The following is a 14,085-nucleotide window of genomic DNA, read 5'->3' as shown; positions in this document are numbered from 1 at the left end:
ATTCAAATCCTTTATTTTTTTTTATTTTCCTTTTGTCTCTTGTTGAGTCATAATAGTTCTTTATATATTCTAGATATTACACCCATATCAAATATATGATTTGCAAATACTGTCTCCCATTTTGTGGGTTGTCAGTTTACTTTCTCTGTGAAGCAAAAGAGTTTTGGATTTTGATGAAGTCCAGTTTGTTTATTTAATTATTTTTGGTGGCTTAAGGTTTAGGTGTCTAAGAAACCCTCCCCTAATTCAAGGCCACACAAATTTATGCCTTTGTTTCCTTCTAATAATTTCATAGCTTTACTTCTTCCATTTAGGCCTTTGATCCATTTTGAATTAAATTTTGTATATGGTGTGAAGTTTATATCCATATTCATTTTATGTTTGTGCATCATTTGTTGAAAAGATTAATCTTTCCTCATTGACTTGCCTTGATATCCTTGTCAAAAACCAGTTGAGCATAGATGCATGGTTTTAATTTTGGACACTTACTTCTGTTGCATTGATGCATGTCTGTTCTTATGACATTTCTCACTGTGTTGATTATGGTAGCTTTATAGTGAAATTTAAAACTGAGAAGTATGAGTCCTCCAATTACACTCTTATTTTTTTGGTATTGTTTTGGCTATTCTGGGTCCCTTGCATTCCATTCAAAGTTTAGGATCAGCTTGTCAATTTCTGAAAAACTAGCAATTAGAACTTTGATGGGAATTGAATTGAAGCTGCAGGTCAATTTCAGGAATATTGTCATGTTAACAATATTAGGTCTTCCAATCCATAAACATGAAACATCTATTTATTTAAATCTTTATTTCCGCAATGTTTTGTAACTTTTGTGTCTAAGTCCTGCACTTTTGTTAATTTTTTCCCTAAGTATTTTATTCTTTTTGATGCCAGTGTCAATGAAATTGTTTTCTTAGTTTCATTTTCAGATGGTTCCTAGCTAGTATATAGAAATACAACTAATTTTTAAAGAAAATTTATTTATTTATTTGTTAGAACGGGCGAGAGAGAGCACAGGCAGGGGAAGTGGCAGACAGAGGGAGAATCAGGGTCCCTGCTGAACAGAGAGCTCATCGCAGACACTTAACTGAGTGAGCCACCCAGGCACCCAAAATACAATAATTTTATATTGATTTCGTGTCATGCATCCTTCTGAACTCCTTTATTAGCTATAATAGCTGTGTGTGTGTGTGTGTGTATTTCTCAGGAATTTCTGTATTTTTTCATTCTGGGTGTCTTTTATTTAATTTCCTTGGCAATTTCTCTGGTTGGAACTTTCAACATTGCAGTTGAATACAAGTGGCAAGATGGGGCATAGTTACCTCTTTCCCCATTTTAGGAGAGAGCTTTCAGTATTTTACTATTAAGGATAATGTTAGAGGCTCCAAATTTTTATGTTGTATTGGGTTCCTACAAGTTATGTAGGTGGTCTCGCCTCATAAAGGAGAACACAGATGAGCTGAGTGTTAAAGGATAAGTAGGAGTTCCCCAGCATGCGAAGGGGAAGAGAGAGAACACTGCATGATCACAGATAGATTCTGGATCTCAGAGTGGTTGAGTATGACAGGAGCATGAAGATCAAATGCGGAGTGAAGGAATCAGGTTGGACAGGCAGGCTGAACTGAGCCATAGTAGATTTGCTGACTTATTAAAGAGCTTTACTTTTGTTTTCTGATTTTTTTGGGGGGGGGATGGTTCTGTGATACTATGATATTTGATACACAATAGCAAAAAGTGGAATGAGGGGAAGTGAGACTAGAAACTGAGGCAGGGAGGGCAATTCGTGGATTCCAAATTTGAGACAAAGAATCTAAATCTTGCCCGCTTTACCTTGGACTAGCCATTTACTTGGTTTTGAAGACTTATTTTCTTTCTTTCATTATTTTTCTTAAATGGAAAACACCTTTAGTAATAGAAACATAAATACTGAGTAACTATTTTAAGAACTATGCTAACACCAGTAATGGGGTTTACAATATATGTTTTGTTATTTATGAAAAATACATGTTTGTATTTATGATAACCCGGAAAATTGAGATTAATGATTTTTTTTTAAGTCTGCATTATTTATTTATTTATTTATTATGTTCAGTTAACCAGCATATAAGTACATCACTAGTTTTTGATGCAGTGTTCAATGACTCATTAGTTGCGGATCCCACCCTTTCATATGGTAAGGAAAAATGGGGCCTAGAAGATTTCATTAGTAAATTGAAGAATAGTATTAGTAATTTTAGGATGTTTTGCATTTGCATTTTACCAGCCACCCCTATCCACATCAGGCATTCCCTGACACATTTATAAAATCAAAAGATAATCCTTTTTTCCCTTTCCCCTCCCTCCTTTCTTTCCTTTTTTTTTTTTTTTCCTCTCTACTCATCTTCGTTTCCCTTTTTTTGTTTTTTACACTTATCAAGTAATTAGTTAATTCCTCAAAATGTGTTTAGGACCTAAGAGGCTGAACTAGATCTATAACACATTCCTTGTCCTTGAAGAGCTTATGGACTTAGGAGTGGCTGAAGTAAAGCAGGGCAGCCAGATTTCAAAATAGAGTGTGATGTGTCATTGTTACCTTTCCTTCACACGGTCTAAAATTTATGGAATGAATTTTCATCTGCCTCAGCCCCTTCACTGTGGTCTTCATTAAGATGAGCTTTTAGCCTCTGTTATTTACATGATAGTGGCTAATCAATCCTGCTTTGTTGTGTTAGTTTAGCTTGGAATGGATTGAAAGAACTAGGGGTAGAATTAGTGACTTACGTTTACAGAAAAAGTAAAAAGAACAAAACCAACTAGATCCCATAAGAGTCAGATGAACTCCAGCTTCTGCCTGATCACGTATGGCTATAAATTCCTAGTCAATTCCCTAGAGTCACAGATCTGGAAAGTGATGGGCCATTTGAGGGGAAACTCCTCTATCTTCCTTCAAATTATGTAACACCAAATCCGTGTCATTAAACAAATGATTCTAACCCTTTTTTTCCTTGCCTTTATTGGATTTCAAAGTTCAGTACACATTCAAATTATTCAATTTTGATATCGCTTTTATGATCAAATGTCCTACTTTTGAAATGGAAAGCTCAGTTGGCCATGTTCCCCGTTAAGTTTAAGAAGCTTTTATCATTTAAATAAATTAAACCTTCCAGCATGGGTTCCACAGAACACAATGAAGCACAGAGAAGAAAAGCTTAAATGAAATAAACCTCTTTGCTGATAGAAACAGAATAGGCTATTGTTCATTCTACCAATAAATGTGTGGCTGGAGTCATAGTCTGATTCATGATTTTTCTTTTTTTTAATTTTGTCCTTAATTTTTGTGGTATTCATTAGCAATTTGATTTGCCATTGGACAAAAGATAGACATAGAGTACATCAAGTGCAAAGGTTCTAGGTTATTAATGCAGAGGGAAAAAACCCCAAATATTAGAGTTTTAGAAGTTGATTTAATACCATGTGGGGAATCATGGATATACATATTTTTCTTTTACATTGTTTAATTCATGTGTTAGATGAATACTAAGATCTTTCACATTTTCTAAAATGATTTCTTTGGGGAAATTAAAATTTTTTTCTAGAGAAAATGATCATTTCTATGTAATATTTCGGTAAAATTAATCTATATAACTTATGTATTCATTTAGCAGGAAATGTTTTCCTTTCTGTATGACACATTGCCCACACAGGAAATCAGCTGAATTATGAAAATGCTTATCATTTGTAGATCTTTCAATTGTCAAAGACTAGTAGGTAAAATTTTTTAAAAATTTAAATAAAAACATGCTCTTTTTAAAGGGCTTACCCAGATAAAATTGATCCATCTTTCCCTTCTGTTATTAAGTTGAACCATTTTATTATATACATAATTAAAACGTTAAAGGTAAAAAGCACTTCTTAGAAGGAAGGATCAGCAGAATATATTTGAGAAGGCCCATGCTTGTAATTGTAATGTGGAATAATTACCATGCTATTTTTTATGATGAAATGTAGTCTCCTTAGTAATGAAAATGCATTGTTATTTAAATTTGGAGTTTAGGGTCATAAAGTTATCTTTAAAATTATGACAACTTATAGAAAGGGCCTATGACATTTAATGTTTTTGAAAAACAGTGAGTTATTTCCATCAGGCACCCCTGCTGTTTTGTGTTATTTATCTACAATGCATTCTTTATAATTTAAGACAGAACAAAAAGCTATCATCCTTTACAGATACGACATGGTTCAACTAGTGGTGGTACCTCTGTGGATAATTAGTCTTTAAACTTGTAATCATGATAAAATCATCTCTCTTTTTTTTAAAAAATAAAGATTTTTATTTATTTATTTGACAGAGACACAGTGAGAGAGGGAACACAAGCAGGGCGAGTAGGAGAGGGAGAAGCAGGCCTCCCGCCTAGCAGGGAGCCTGATGCGGGGCTCAGTCCCAGGACCCTGGGATCATGACCTGAGCCGAAGGCAGAGGCTTATCGACTGAGCCACCCAGGTTTTAAAAATTTTCAGTGCCTGAAAAAAAGTGTGGCATTGTCACCAACTAGAAAATAAGTTCTTAGACGTTATTGCAGCCTTACAATGGAATCAGAGATAGGTTCTCATTCAAGTTCTTCAATGATTTGTGGGTCAAAGGTTTGAATGTGATTATATTGAGACAGCATTTGTTAACTATCTACTTGTGCCCAGCAGTGGGCTAGGTGCTGAGGATGCCAGGAGGTAGATGATGTTGTGTTTGTCTCCAAGTGAGGAAATAAGAGTAGACATTCATGATCAATTACAAGAATATAGATATCATTGACTCATTGTTTAGGAACTGAAAAATAATGTTTAAAAAGCAGAAAATCTTCCCATTTGTAGTAATTTTTATTCATAGAACTATCACAAATATACTTCGCTGAATGTATGAGGATTTTATTGGTGAATAACATTTACTTATTGAGGACCTTCAGTGTAACACTGTTGGAGAGTCTAGAGATATAGCACATAGTAAAAGAGACAAAAATCTCTGCCCCCATAAACAAGTGCATTATATAGTAGTGGGATCAAGAATGGTATTAGAGTCCAGGGAAGACTATACCTTTTGACCCACCCTGCCCTGTTTTTCGTAAAGCCAGGGTATTTAATGTAAGTAGAAGCAAGTTAAAAGAAAACCCAAAAGCTACCTTAAAGAGAGCAAGATGCTACAAAATGCAGCATGTATTTTAAAGGCTTTGCCTTTGAGAATAGGATGGCTTAGAAGTTGCCTCTCCTAACACCTTCCCCAGCAAGCACAGAGCTGTGGTCCTTTAAGTCACTGCTTTCAGGGTTGGTGCACCATGGCAAATGTTCTGTGAAGGGTTATCTGTTGGGTATGAAACTGCTACATCATTCCCTACTTTACCCACTCAACTACCTATATCTTTGTGGGTCCAGGAGGAAGTGTTAGAATTACCTTACAGAGCTGCAGTAGAGTGTAATGGTTGCACTGCTTGCAACTGGACTTCTTGGATTTATCCCGGCCACTGACTCCTTGGGTGATCTGGGGCAAACCACCAAATCGACTCTCCATGCCTCAGTTTGCTCTTCGGAACTTGAGAATAATAGGACCTATATCAAAGAGCAGTTATGAGAGTTAAAGGAGGTAATACACGTGTGGAAGTGGCCCTTTGCTATATGCAAACTTTTAGTAACTTTTTTTTTTTTTAAAGATTTTATTTATTTGACAGACAGAGACCACAAGTAGGCAGAGAGGCAGGCAGAGAGAGAGGAGGAAGCAGGCTCCCCGCTGAGCAGAGAGCCCAATGTGGGGCTCGATCCCAGGACCCTGGGATCATGCCCTGAGCCGAAGGCAGAGGCTTTAACCCACTGAGCCACCCAGGCGCCCCTTAGTAACTATTTTTTAATAAGTCATACTTTACATTCTACAGCCAAAAGAAAGAGTAAATTTCACCTCATTCAGTAAACTCCATCTAACCCAGTAATTTTTATAAAGTTGCCTCTGGCTTAAAAGCTTGGTTATGGTAAATAGTTGGCCAAAGCCAAGTATTATTGTTTTCACCTGGGCTCCAGGTCAAATTCTGTAGCTTGGGTAGGAAATTTCCTCATGACTCTCTCTTCCCAGCCCTCTCTCTGCACCTGGTTCTGCTTTCACTGGGCTCCTGATTGCCTAAGGGCCCACTACTAAGGGGAGGGGTGGGGGTCCACTTCACACCCAGGGCTTGTCTGTGAGACCTGGAGGGCTTGTGGTAACTCCTCAGAGCCTTGGCCTTTGAGCTGGCTGCACCAGTGACTGGGCTGATTTACTGTGTGCATATTTATTGGTCTGAAAGGCCCTGGCAGCAGGGGTCCTACAGAGTGTAGTGACTTCTCCCCCTTCTTGAAGTACCTTTGCCTCATCTCGCTTCCAGGGGGCTTAAATCACAATTGTCCATCTTCTGTAGTTCCTGGACCGGTGGGGACCCTAACCATGCCCCTCCAGGCACACAAGAAGTATGGGTAGACACGAGGAGGTGAACCTTTCCCCTCCTCATTTTTTTTTTAGATTTTTTTATTTATTTGACAGAGAGAGATCACAAGCAGAGAGACAGGCAGAGAGAGAGGATGAAGCAGGCTCCCCGCTGAGCAGAGAGCCCAATGTGGGACTCGATCCCAGGACCCTGAGACCATGACCTGAGCCGAACACAGCGGCCCAACCCACTGAGCCACCCAGGCGCCCAGCCCCTGAAATTTTTAATTTTTCAGTGTTCCAAGATTCACTGTCCATGCACCACACCCACTGTTCATGCAATATGTGCCCTGCTTAATACCCACCACCAGGCTCACCCACCCACCCATCCCTCTCCCCTCCAAAACCCTGTTTGTTTCTCAGAGTCCACAGTCTCTCATGCTTCATCTCCCCCTCTGATTTACCCCAATTCTTTTTTCCTTTCCTTTTCTTAATGTTCTCCATGTTACTCCTTGTACTCCACAAATGAGTGAAACCATATCATAATTGACTTTCTCTGCTTGACTTATTTCGCTCAGCATAATCTCCTCCAGTCCTGTCCATGTTGATACAAAAGTTGGGTATTTGTCCTTTCTGATGGCTGAGTAATATTCCACTGTATATATGGACCATATCTTCTTTATCCATTCGTCTGTTGAAGGGAATCTTGGCTCTTTCCACAGTTTGGTGGCCATTGCTGCTGTGACGATTGGAGTACAGATGGCCCTTCTTTTCACTACATCTGTATCTTTGGGGTAAATACAGAGTAATGCAATTGCAGGGTCAAAGGGTAGCTCTATTTTTAATTTCTTAAGGAATCTCCACACTGTTTTCCAAAGTGGCCACCCCAACTTACATTCCCACCAACAGTGTAAGAGGATTCCCCTTTCTCCACATCCTTTCTCCACAACACTTGTTGTTTCCTGTCCTGTTAATTTTGGCCATTCTACCTGGTATAAGGTGGTATCTCAGTGTGGTTTTGATTTGAATTTCGCTGATGAGTAATGATGATGAACATTTTTTCATGTGTCTGTTAGCCATCTGTATGTCTTCTTTGGAGAAGCATCTTTTCATGTCTTCTGCCCATTTTTTGATGTGCTTATCTGTTTTGTGTGTGTTGAGTTTGAGGAGTTCTTTATGGAACATACGTGAAGCCCCAGCTTTGTTATTCTTCTTCAACATTTCCTTTGTGATTTAGGTTTTTTTCTGATTCCATACAAATTTTAGGGTTGTTTGTTCCAGTACTTTGAAAAATGCCAGTGGAATTTTGATCGGGATGGCACTGAAAGTACAGATTGCTCTGGGCAGTATAGACATTTTAACAATGTTTATTCTTCTGATCCATGAGCATGGAATGCTTTTCAATCTTTTGATATCTTCAGTTTCTTTCATGAGCGTTCTGTAGTTCCTCAAGTACAGATTCTTTACCTCTTTGGTTAGGTTTATTTCAAGGTATCTTATGGCTCTTGGTGCTATAGTGAATAGAATAGATTCTCTAATTTCCCTTTCTATATTTTCATTATTAATGTATAAGAAAGCAACTTATTTCTGTGCACTGATTTTGTATTCTGCCACATTACTGAATTGCTGTATGAGTTCTAGTAATTTGGGGAGTAGAGTTTTTGATATTAAAGTATGTCATTTGCAAAGAGAAGAGTTTGACTTCTTCTTTGCTAATTTGAATACCTTTTATTTCTTTGTGTTTTCTGATAGCTGTTGCTAGGACTTTCAATGTTGAACAACAGTGACAAGAGTGGGCATCCTTGTTGTGTTCCTGATCTCAAGGGGAAGGCTGTCAGTTTTTCCCCATGAGAATATTATTTGCTTTGGGTTCTTCTTATATTTTATGAAGATGAGGAATGTTCCCTCTATCCCTATACTTTGAAGAGTTTTAACCAGGAACAGTTCCTTTTTCTGCATCATTCAAGAGGACCATGTTGTTCTTCTCTCATTGATTTGTTCTATCACATTGATTGATTTGCGAATGTTGAATCACCCTTGCATCCCATGGATAAATCCCACTTGGTCATGGTGGATAATCTTTTTAATGTACTGTTGGATCCTGTTAGCTAGGATCTTGTTGGGAATCTTGGCATCCATATTCATCAGGGATTTTGGTCTGAAATTCTCCTTTTGGATGGGGTCTTTGCCTGGTTCAGGGATCAAGGTAATGCTGGCTTCATAGAAAGAGTCTGGAAGACAAATATCATATGATTTCATTCATATGTGGAATTTAAAAAACAAAACAAATGAGCAAAGGGAAAAGAAAGAGAGAGTGAAACCAGGAAACAGACTCTTAACTGTAGAGAAGAAACTCATGGTTGCCAGAGGAGAGGTAGGTGGGGAATGGGGGAAACAGGTGATGGGGATTAAGAAGTGCACTTGTCGAGATGGGTGCTGGGTAATGTATGGAGTGTGTTGAATCACTAGGTTGAACAGAACATTGTATGTTAATTCTGGAAGTAAAAAACTTAATAAAAAAAAATTCTGGAAATATGCACAAAAAATTATGAATACTGAAATCTGAGTGGGAGAAACACTTTACACTGAAATTGTTTATAATATTTCAAAAGATAAGAAGAACCTGTAAGTAGGTTGGAATGATGATGAGAGAAAAAATGAATACTAACAGTAAAAAAATTTTAAGGAATATTGAAATTTGAAGAGTCTAATCTCCCACCCCGTGATAGTATTACATGGACAACATGCTTACTTCTATTGGGATATTTTAGTGGTGTGAAGTTCATCAGTTTTCAAGGCTCTTTATTCAATAAAGAGCAGCTTAAAATGAAGTATATTTTGAGCTGGTATTTATCTCTCAGGAACTTTTACTTACAGATCCTAGTTCTGTACACCTAAATAAATGTAATCCCTCCCCCCACCCATCACAGGTGCTATGTTAGTAAACCGTCTAACATTTTGGTACTTTTATAGCCTGGAACTCATAATTTAACCCCTAAGCAGGGGATGTTATTAAAAATGATACTGAATATATTGGTATATAAAAGGAAAACATACAAGAAATAGAGATGCGAGGAAATTTAATGTTTTCCTTACACATATACGCAAACACATATATACTAACATATGCATTTATATGTTTTCTATTAAATGAGAACATAAACTAGAAAGCAAGTACCTCTCTTAACTGGGTGGTGGGTATTAAGTAAGGGACTTGATGGAATGAGCACTGAGTGTTAAAAGCAGGTAATGCATCACTAAATTCTACCTCTGAAACTAATAATATACTATATGTCAACTACATTGAATTTAAATTTAAAAAAATTTAAATGAAAGAAAAAAAGAAAGCAAGTACCTCTCTTCAGCTCTCTCTCCATTACATTCCCCTTCCTGTATGCAAGGGAGTAGGATGACATAAGCTGTCGGTGCTCCTATGGTGAGTTCTCAGTATACTGCATCCATTAAATGGCACTGAGGTATTTTTTCCCTTCCGAAGTGATCTTACCTTGCGTTTAAGGGTTTCCTTAGTAAAACAAAGTTTATCCAGCATCCCGTCACACGATTAGCAGTCCATCTAGGTTTATAATCACGTTCTGAACATCTCTCCCCCTCCACAGATCATTTTCCGAAAAATCAGTGACGTGAAGAAAGAGGAAGAGGAGCGCCTCAGGCAGAAGAACGAGGTCACCCTCAGCATCCCCGTGGACCACCCGGTCCGAAAGCTCTTCCAGAAGTTCAAGCAGCAGAAGGAGCTGCGGAATCAGGGGTCCACCCAGAGCGACCCCGAGCGGAACCAGGTTCAGGTAGAAAGCCGCTCCTTACAGAATGGAGCCTCCATCACGGGCACCAGTGTGGTCACTGTGTCGCAGATCACGCCCATCCAGACGTCTCTGGCTTACGTGAAAACCAGCGAGTCCCTCAAGCAAAACAACCGTGAGGCCATGGAACTCAAGCCCAATGGCGGTGCTGACGCCAAATGCCTCAAAGTCAACAGCCCGATCAGGATGAAGAACGGAAATGGGAGGGGATGGCTGCGACTCAAGAATACCATGGGGGCGCATGAGGAGAAAAAGGAAGACTGGAATAATGTCACGAAAGCCGAGTCCATGGGGCTACTGTCAGAGGACCCCAAGGGCAGCGATTCGGAGAACAGCGTTACCAAAAACCCATTAAGGAAAACAGATTCTTGTGACAGTGGGATTACAAAAAGTGACCTTCGTCTGGATAAGGCCGGAGAGGCCCGGAGTCCGCTGGAGCACAGCCCGATTCAGGCTGACGCCAAGCACCCCTTTTATCCCATCCCAGAGCAGGCCTTACAAACCACACTGCAGGAAGTCAAGCATGAACTCAAAGAGGACATTCAGCTGCTAAGCTGCAGAATGACTGCCCTGGAAAAGCAGGTGGCAGAAATTTTAAAAATACTCTCTGAAAAAAGCGTGCCCCAGACCTCTTCTCCCAAATCCCAAATGCCACTCCAAGTACCTCCCCAGATACCATGTCAGGATATTTTTAGTGTTTCAAGGCCTGAGTCACCTGAATCTGACAAAGATGAAATCCACTTTTAATAAATATACCTACACATATATATTTGTTAATATATTAAAAACAGTATATACATCTATATACATATGTGTGTATATACCGTATATACATCTATATATTTTCACTTGCTTTCAATATGATGAACACACTATGGATTTTGATATGTAAATACTGCATGTCCAGCTGGATTCTGGCCTGCCAAAGAAGATGATTATTTAAAACATAGATATTGCTTGTATATTATGCAGTTGACTGCATGCACACTTTACATTTATTTATAATCTCTATTCTAATACAAAAAAAGTATGATTTTTGTTAACCAAGGCAATGTAACATTTGAAGAATCAGGGTCCAACCTGCCAATGTTGCCATGACAAATTTGATCTCAGGCTGAGTATATCGAGCTGTCATTTTCTCACTATTCTGTTAAGTTAAAATTAGAGATTAATGCCAAGGGAGGGTTCAACCTTTTAGACTGTTGGTACCATTTTATAATCTCTTTTCATAGGATATTTTTCTGTAACTTAGTGTTAGGTTATTTTCCCCAACAGGCAGTGTTTGCTCCATCTAAATGACTGTTTTGTTGCCTAAATCAGATAGCAGTGTGGGATATTGAGAACGTATTGCTATGAGTTTTGTGCATGAATTGCATTTTTGCTCAACTATACCTCTCCTTTTTAAACACTGTACTTAGATAGTAATCATTTACTCTTATGTAAGGAAATCCCTACTCCCTCCGTCTTGGAGAACAGCTGCCATCTTAGCTGATTTTATCAACCCCATAAATATGGAACTATTAATATAGTGTATATTATTATAGAAAAACTGCACCACAGGGTAAAAGGGCCTTTTAACAATTCACATTAGTGATGCTGGTTTTTCAGATGTGATGAATGTTCTAAATTTGTGTTTCTAAAACTTGTTCAAGGGTGAGGTTGAAAGGCTCTTGGCAAAGAAACAAAACACATTTGAGTAATCGTATCAAAATCATAACTATAATGATATAAATAAAAATGAATGTAAACAGATAGTTTTTGTAGCATAACTGTAACTTAGGGTGAAACACAGGTACAGAACCGTTCACACATGATTCTTAACAATGTTTATAGGGATAGCACATCAAACATGGTTAGGAAAAAAACCTAAGAAGTAGATGTTAAGTTGCTCAGTTCAGATAACTGCTTTTCTATAATTTTATTCTGGTTACAATTTTCTAAAGCTTTTTTGCACACAGTTCTACTGTAGAACTTCTGCTGAATTGCTACACTAGACTCCTGTGGCTCAGGCAGATCTATTTATGAAAGGAGGGTACTAAAGACTGAATTTCAGAGTCTTTTGAGTCCTAAATCCTCTTCTTAGAAAGTGCCTATAATCAACTAAAAAAAAAAAAAAAAAAGTAACAAACACTTGTGTATAGTTAGTCCCTTAAATGGTATGTATTGAGAATAAAATACATGTTCATTTGTAAGAACCCAGAAAAGTTTCTTTCTTTTGACCAAAGTATATTTTGTGAAGTTGATCAAAGAGGCATAATTTTAAACTGGTGCGTGCATGTTTAAGTTTGCATCAAGTTGAAAATAGACTCCGGTAATTTGTACATTATCGGACCATCTGTACATATATGTTTTTTTTTTTTTTTTTTTTAATTTTTTTATTTTTATAAACATATATTTTTATCCCCAGGGGTACAGGTCTGTGAATCACCAGGTTTACACACTTCACAGCACTCACCAAATCACATACCCTCCCCAATGTCCATAATCCCACCCCCTTCTCCCAAACCCCCTCCCCCCGGCAACCCTCAGTTTGTTTTGTGAGATTAAGAGTCACTTATGGTTTGTCTCCCTCCCAATCCCATCTTGTTTCATTTATTCTTCTACCCACTTAAGCCTCCATGTTGCATCACCACTTCCTCATATCAGGGAGATCATATGATAGTTGTCTTTCTCTGCTTGACTTATTTCGCTAAGCATGATACGCTCTAGTTCCATCCATGTTGTTGCAAATGGCAAGATTTCATTTCTTTTGATGGCTGCATAGTATTCCATTGTGTATATATACCACATCTTCTTGATCCATTCATCTGTTGATGGACATCTAGGTTCTTTCCATAGTTTTGCTATTGTGGACATTGCTGCTATAAACATTCGGGTGCATGTGTCCCTTTGGATCACTACATTTGTATCTTTAGGGTAAATACCCAATAGTGCAATTGCTGGGTCATAGGGCAGTTCTATTTTCAACATTTTGAGGAACCTCCATGCTGTTTTCCAGAGTGGCTGGACCAGCTTGCATTCCCACCAACAGTGGAGGAGGGTTCCCCTTTCTCCGCATCCTCGCCAGCATCTGTCATTTCCTGACTTGTTGATTTTAGCCATTCTGACTGGTGTGAGGTGATATCTCATTGTGGTTTTGATTTGTATTTCCCTGATGCCGAGTGATATGGAGCACTTTTTCATGTGTCTGTTGGCCATCTGGATGTCTTCTTTGCAGAAATGTCTGTTCATGTCTTCTGCCCATTTCTTGATTGGATTATTTGTTCTTTGGGTGTTGAGTTTGCTAAGTTCTTTATAGATTCTGGACACTAGTCCTTTATCTGATATGTCGTTTGCAAATATCTTCTCCCATTCTGTCAGTTGTCTTTTGATTTTGTTAACTGTTTCCTTTGCTGTGCAAAAGCTTTTGATCTTGATGAAATCCCAGTAGTTCATTTTTTTCCCTTGCTTCCCTTGCCTTTTGCGTTGTTCCTAGGAGGATGTTGCTGCGGCAGAGGTCGAAGAGGTTGCTGCCCGTGTTCTCAAGGATTTTGATGGATTCCTTTCGTACATTGAGGTCCTTCATCCATTTTGAGTCTATTTTTGTGTGTGGTGTAAGGAAATGGTCCAATTTCATTTTTCTGCATGTGGCTGTCCAATTTTCCCAGCACCATTTATTGAAAAGGCTGTCTTTTTTCCATTGGACATTCTTTCCTGCTTTGTCGAAGATTAGTTGACCATAGATTTGAGGGTCTATTTCTGGGCTCTCTATTCTGTTCCATTGATCTATGTGTCTGTTTTTGTGCCAGTACCATGCTGTCTTGATGATGACAGCTTTGTAATAGAGCTTGAAGTCCGGAATTGTGATGCCACCAA

General features: G+C 38.4%; 1 protein-coding gene across 1 annotated transcript in view; it reads left to right on the top strand.

Moving 5' to 3' along the window:
- The window catches only part of KCNH5 (potassium voltage-gated channel subfamily H member 5), a 302,979-nt gene extending 290,558 nt beyond the window's left edge, over positions 1-12,421 (top strand). The window contains exon 11 of the mRNA XM_004738891.3: positions 10,030-12,421. Coding sequence (XP_004738948.1) covers positions 10,030-10,977 — 948 coding nt within the window. The 3' untranslated portion in view covers positions 10,978-12,421. The remainder of the gene's footprint in view (positions 1-10,029) is intronic.
- The last annotated feature ends 1,664 nt before the right edge of the window (positions 12,422-14,085 follow it).

The sequence above is a fragment of the Mustela putorius genome, unplaced genomic scaffold, assembly GCF_011764305.1.
Source record: "Mustela putorius furo isolate JIRA1106 unplaced genomic scaffold, ASM1176430v1.1 tig00000129_pilon_pilon_pilon, whole genome shotgun sequence".
Classification (NCBI taxonomy): domain Eukaryota; kingdom Metazoa; phylum Chordata; class Mammalia; order Carnivora; family Mustelidae; genus Mustela; species Mustela putorius.
Note: the sequence above shows the minus strand (reverse complement) of the source record. Positions and strands in the feature narration are given on the sequence as shown.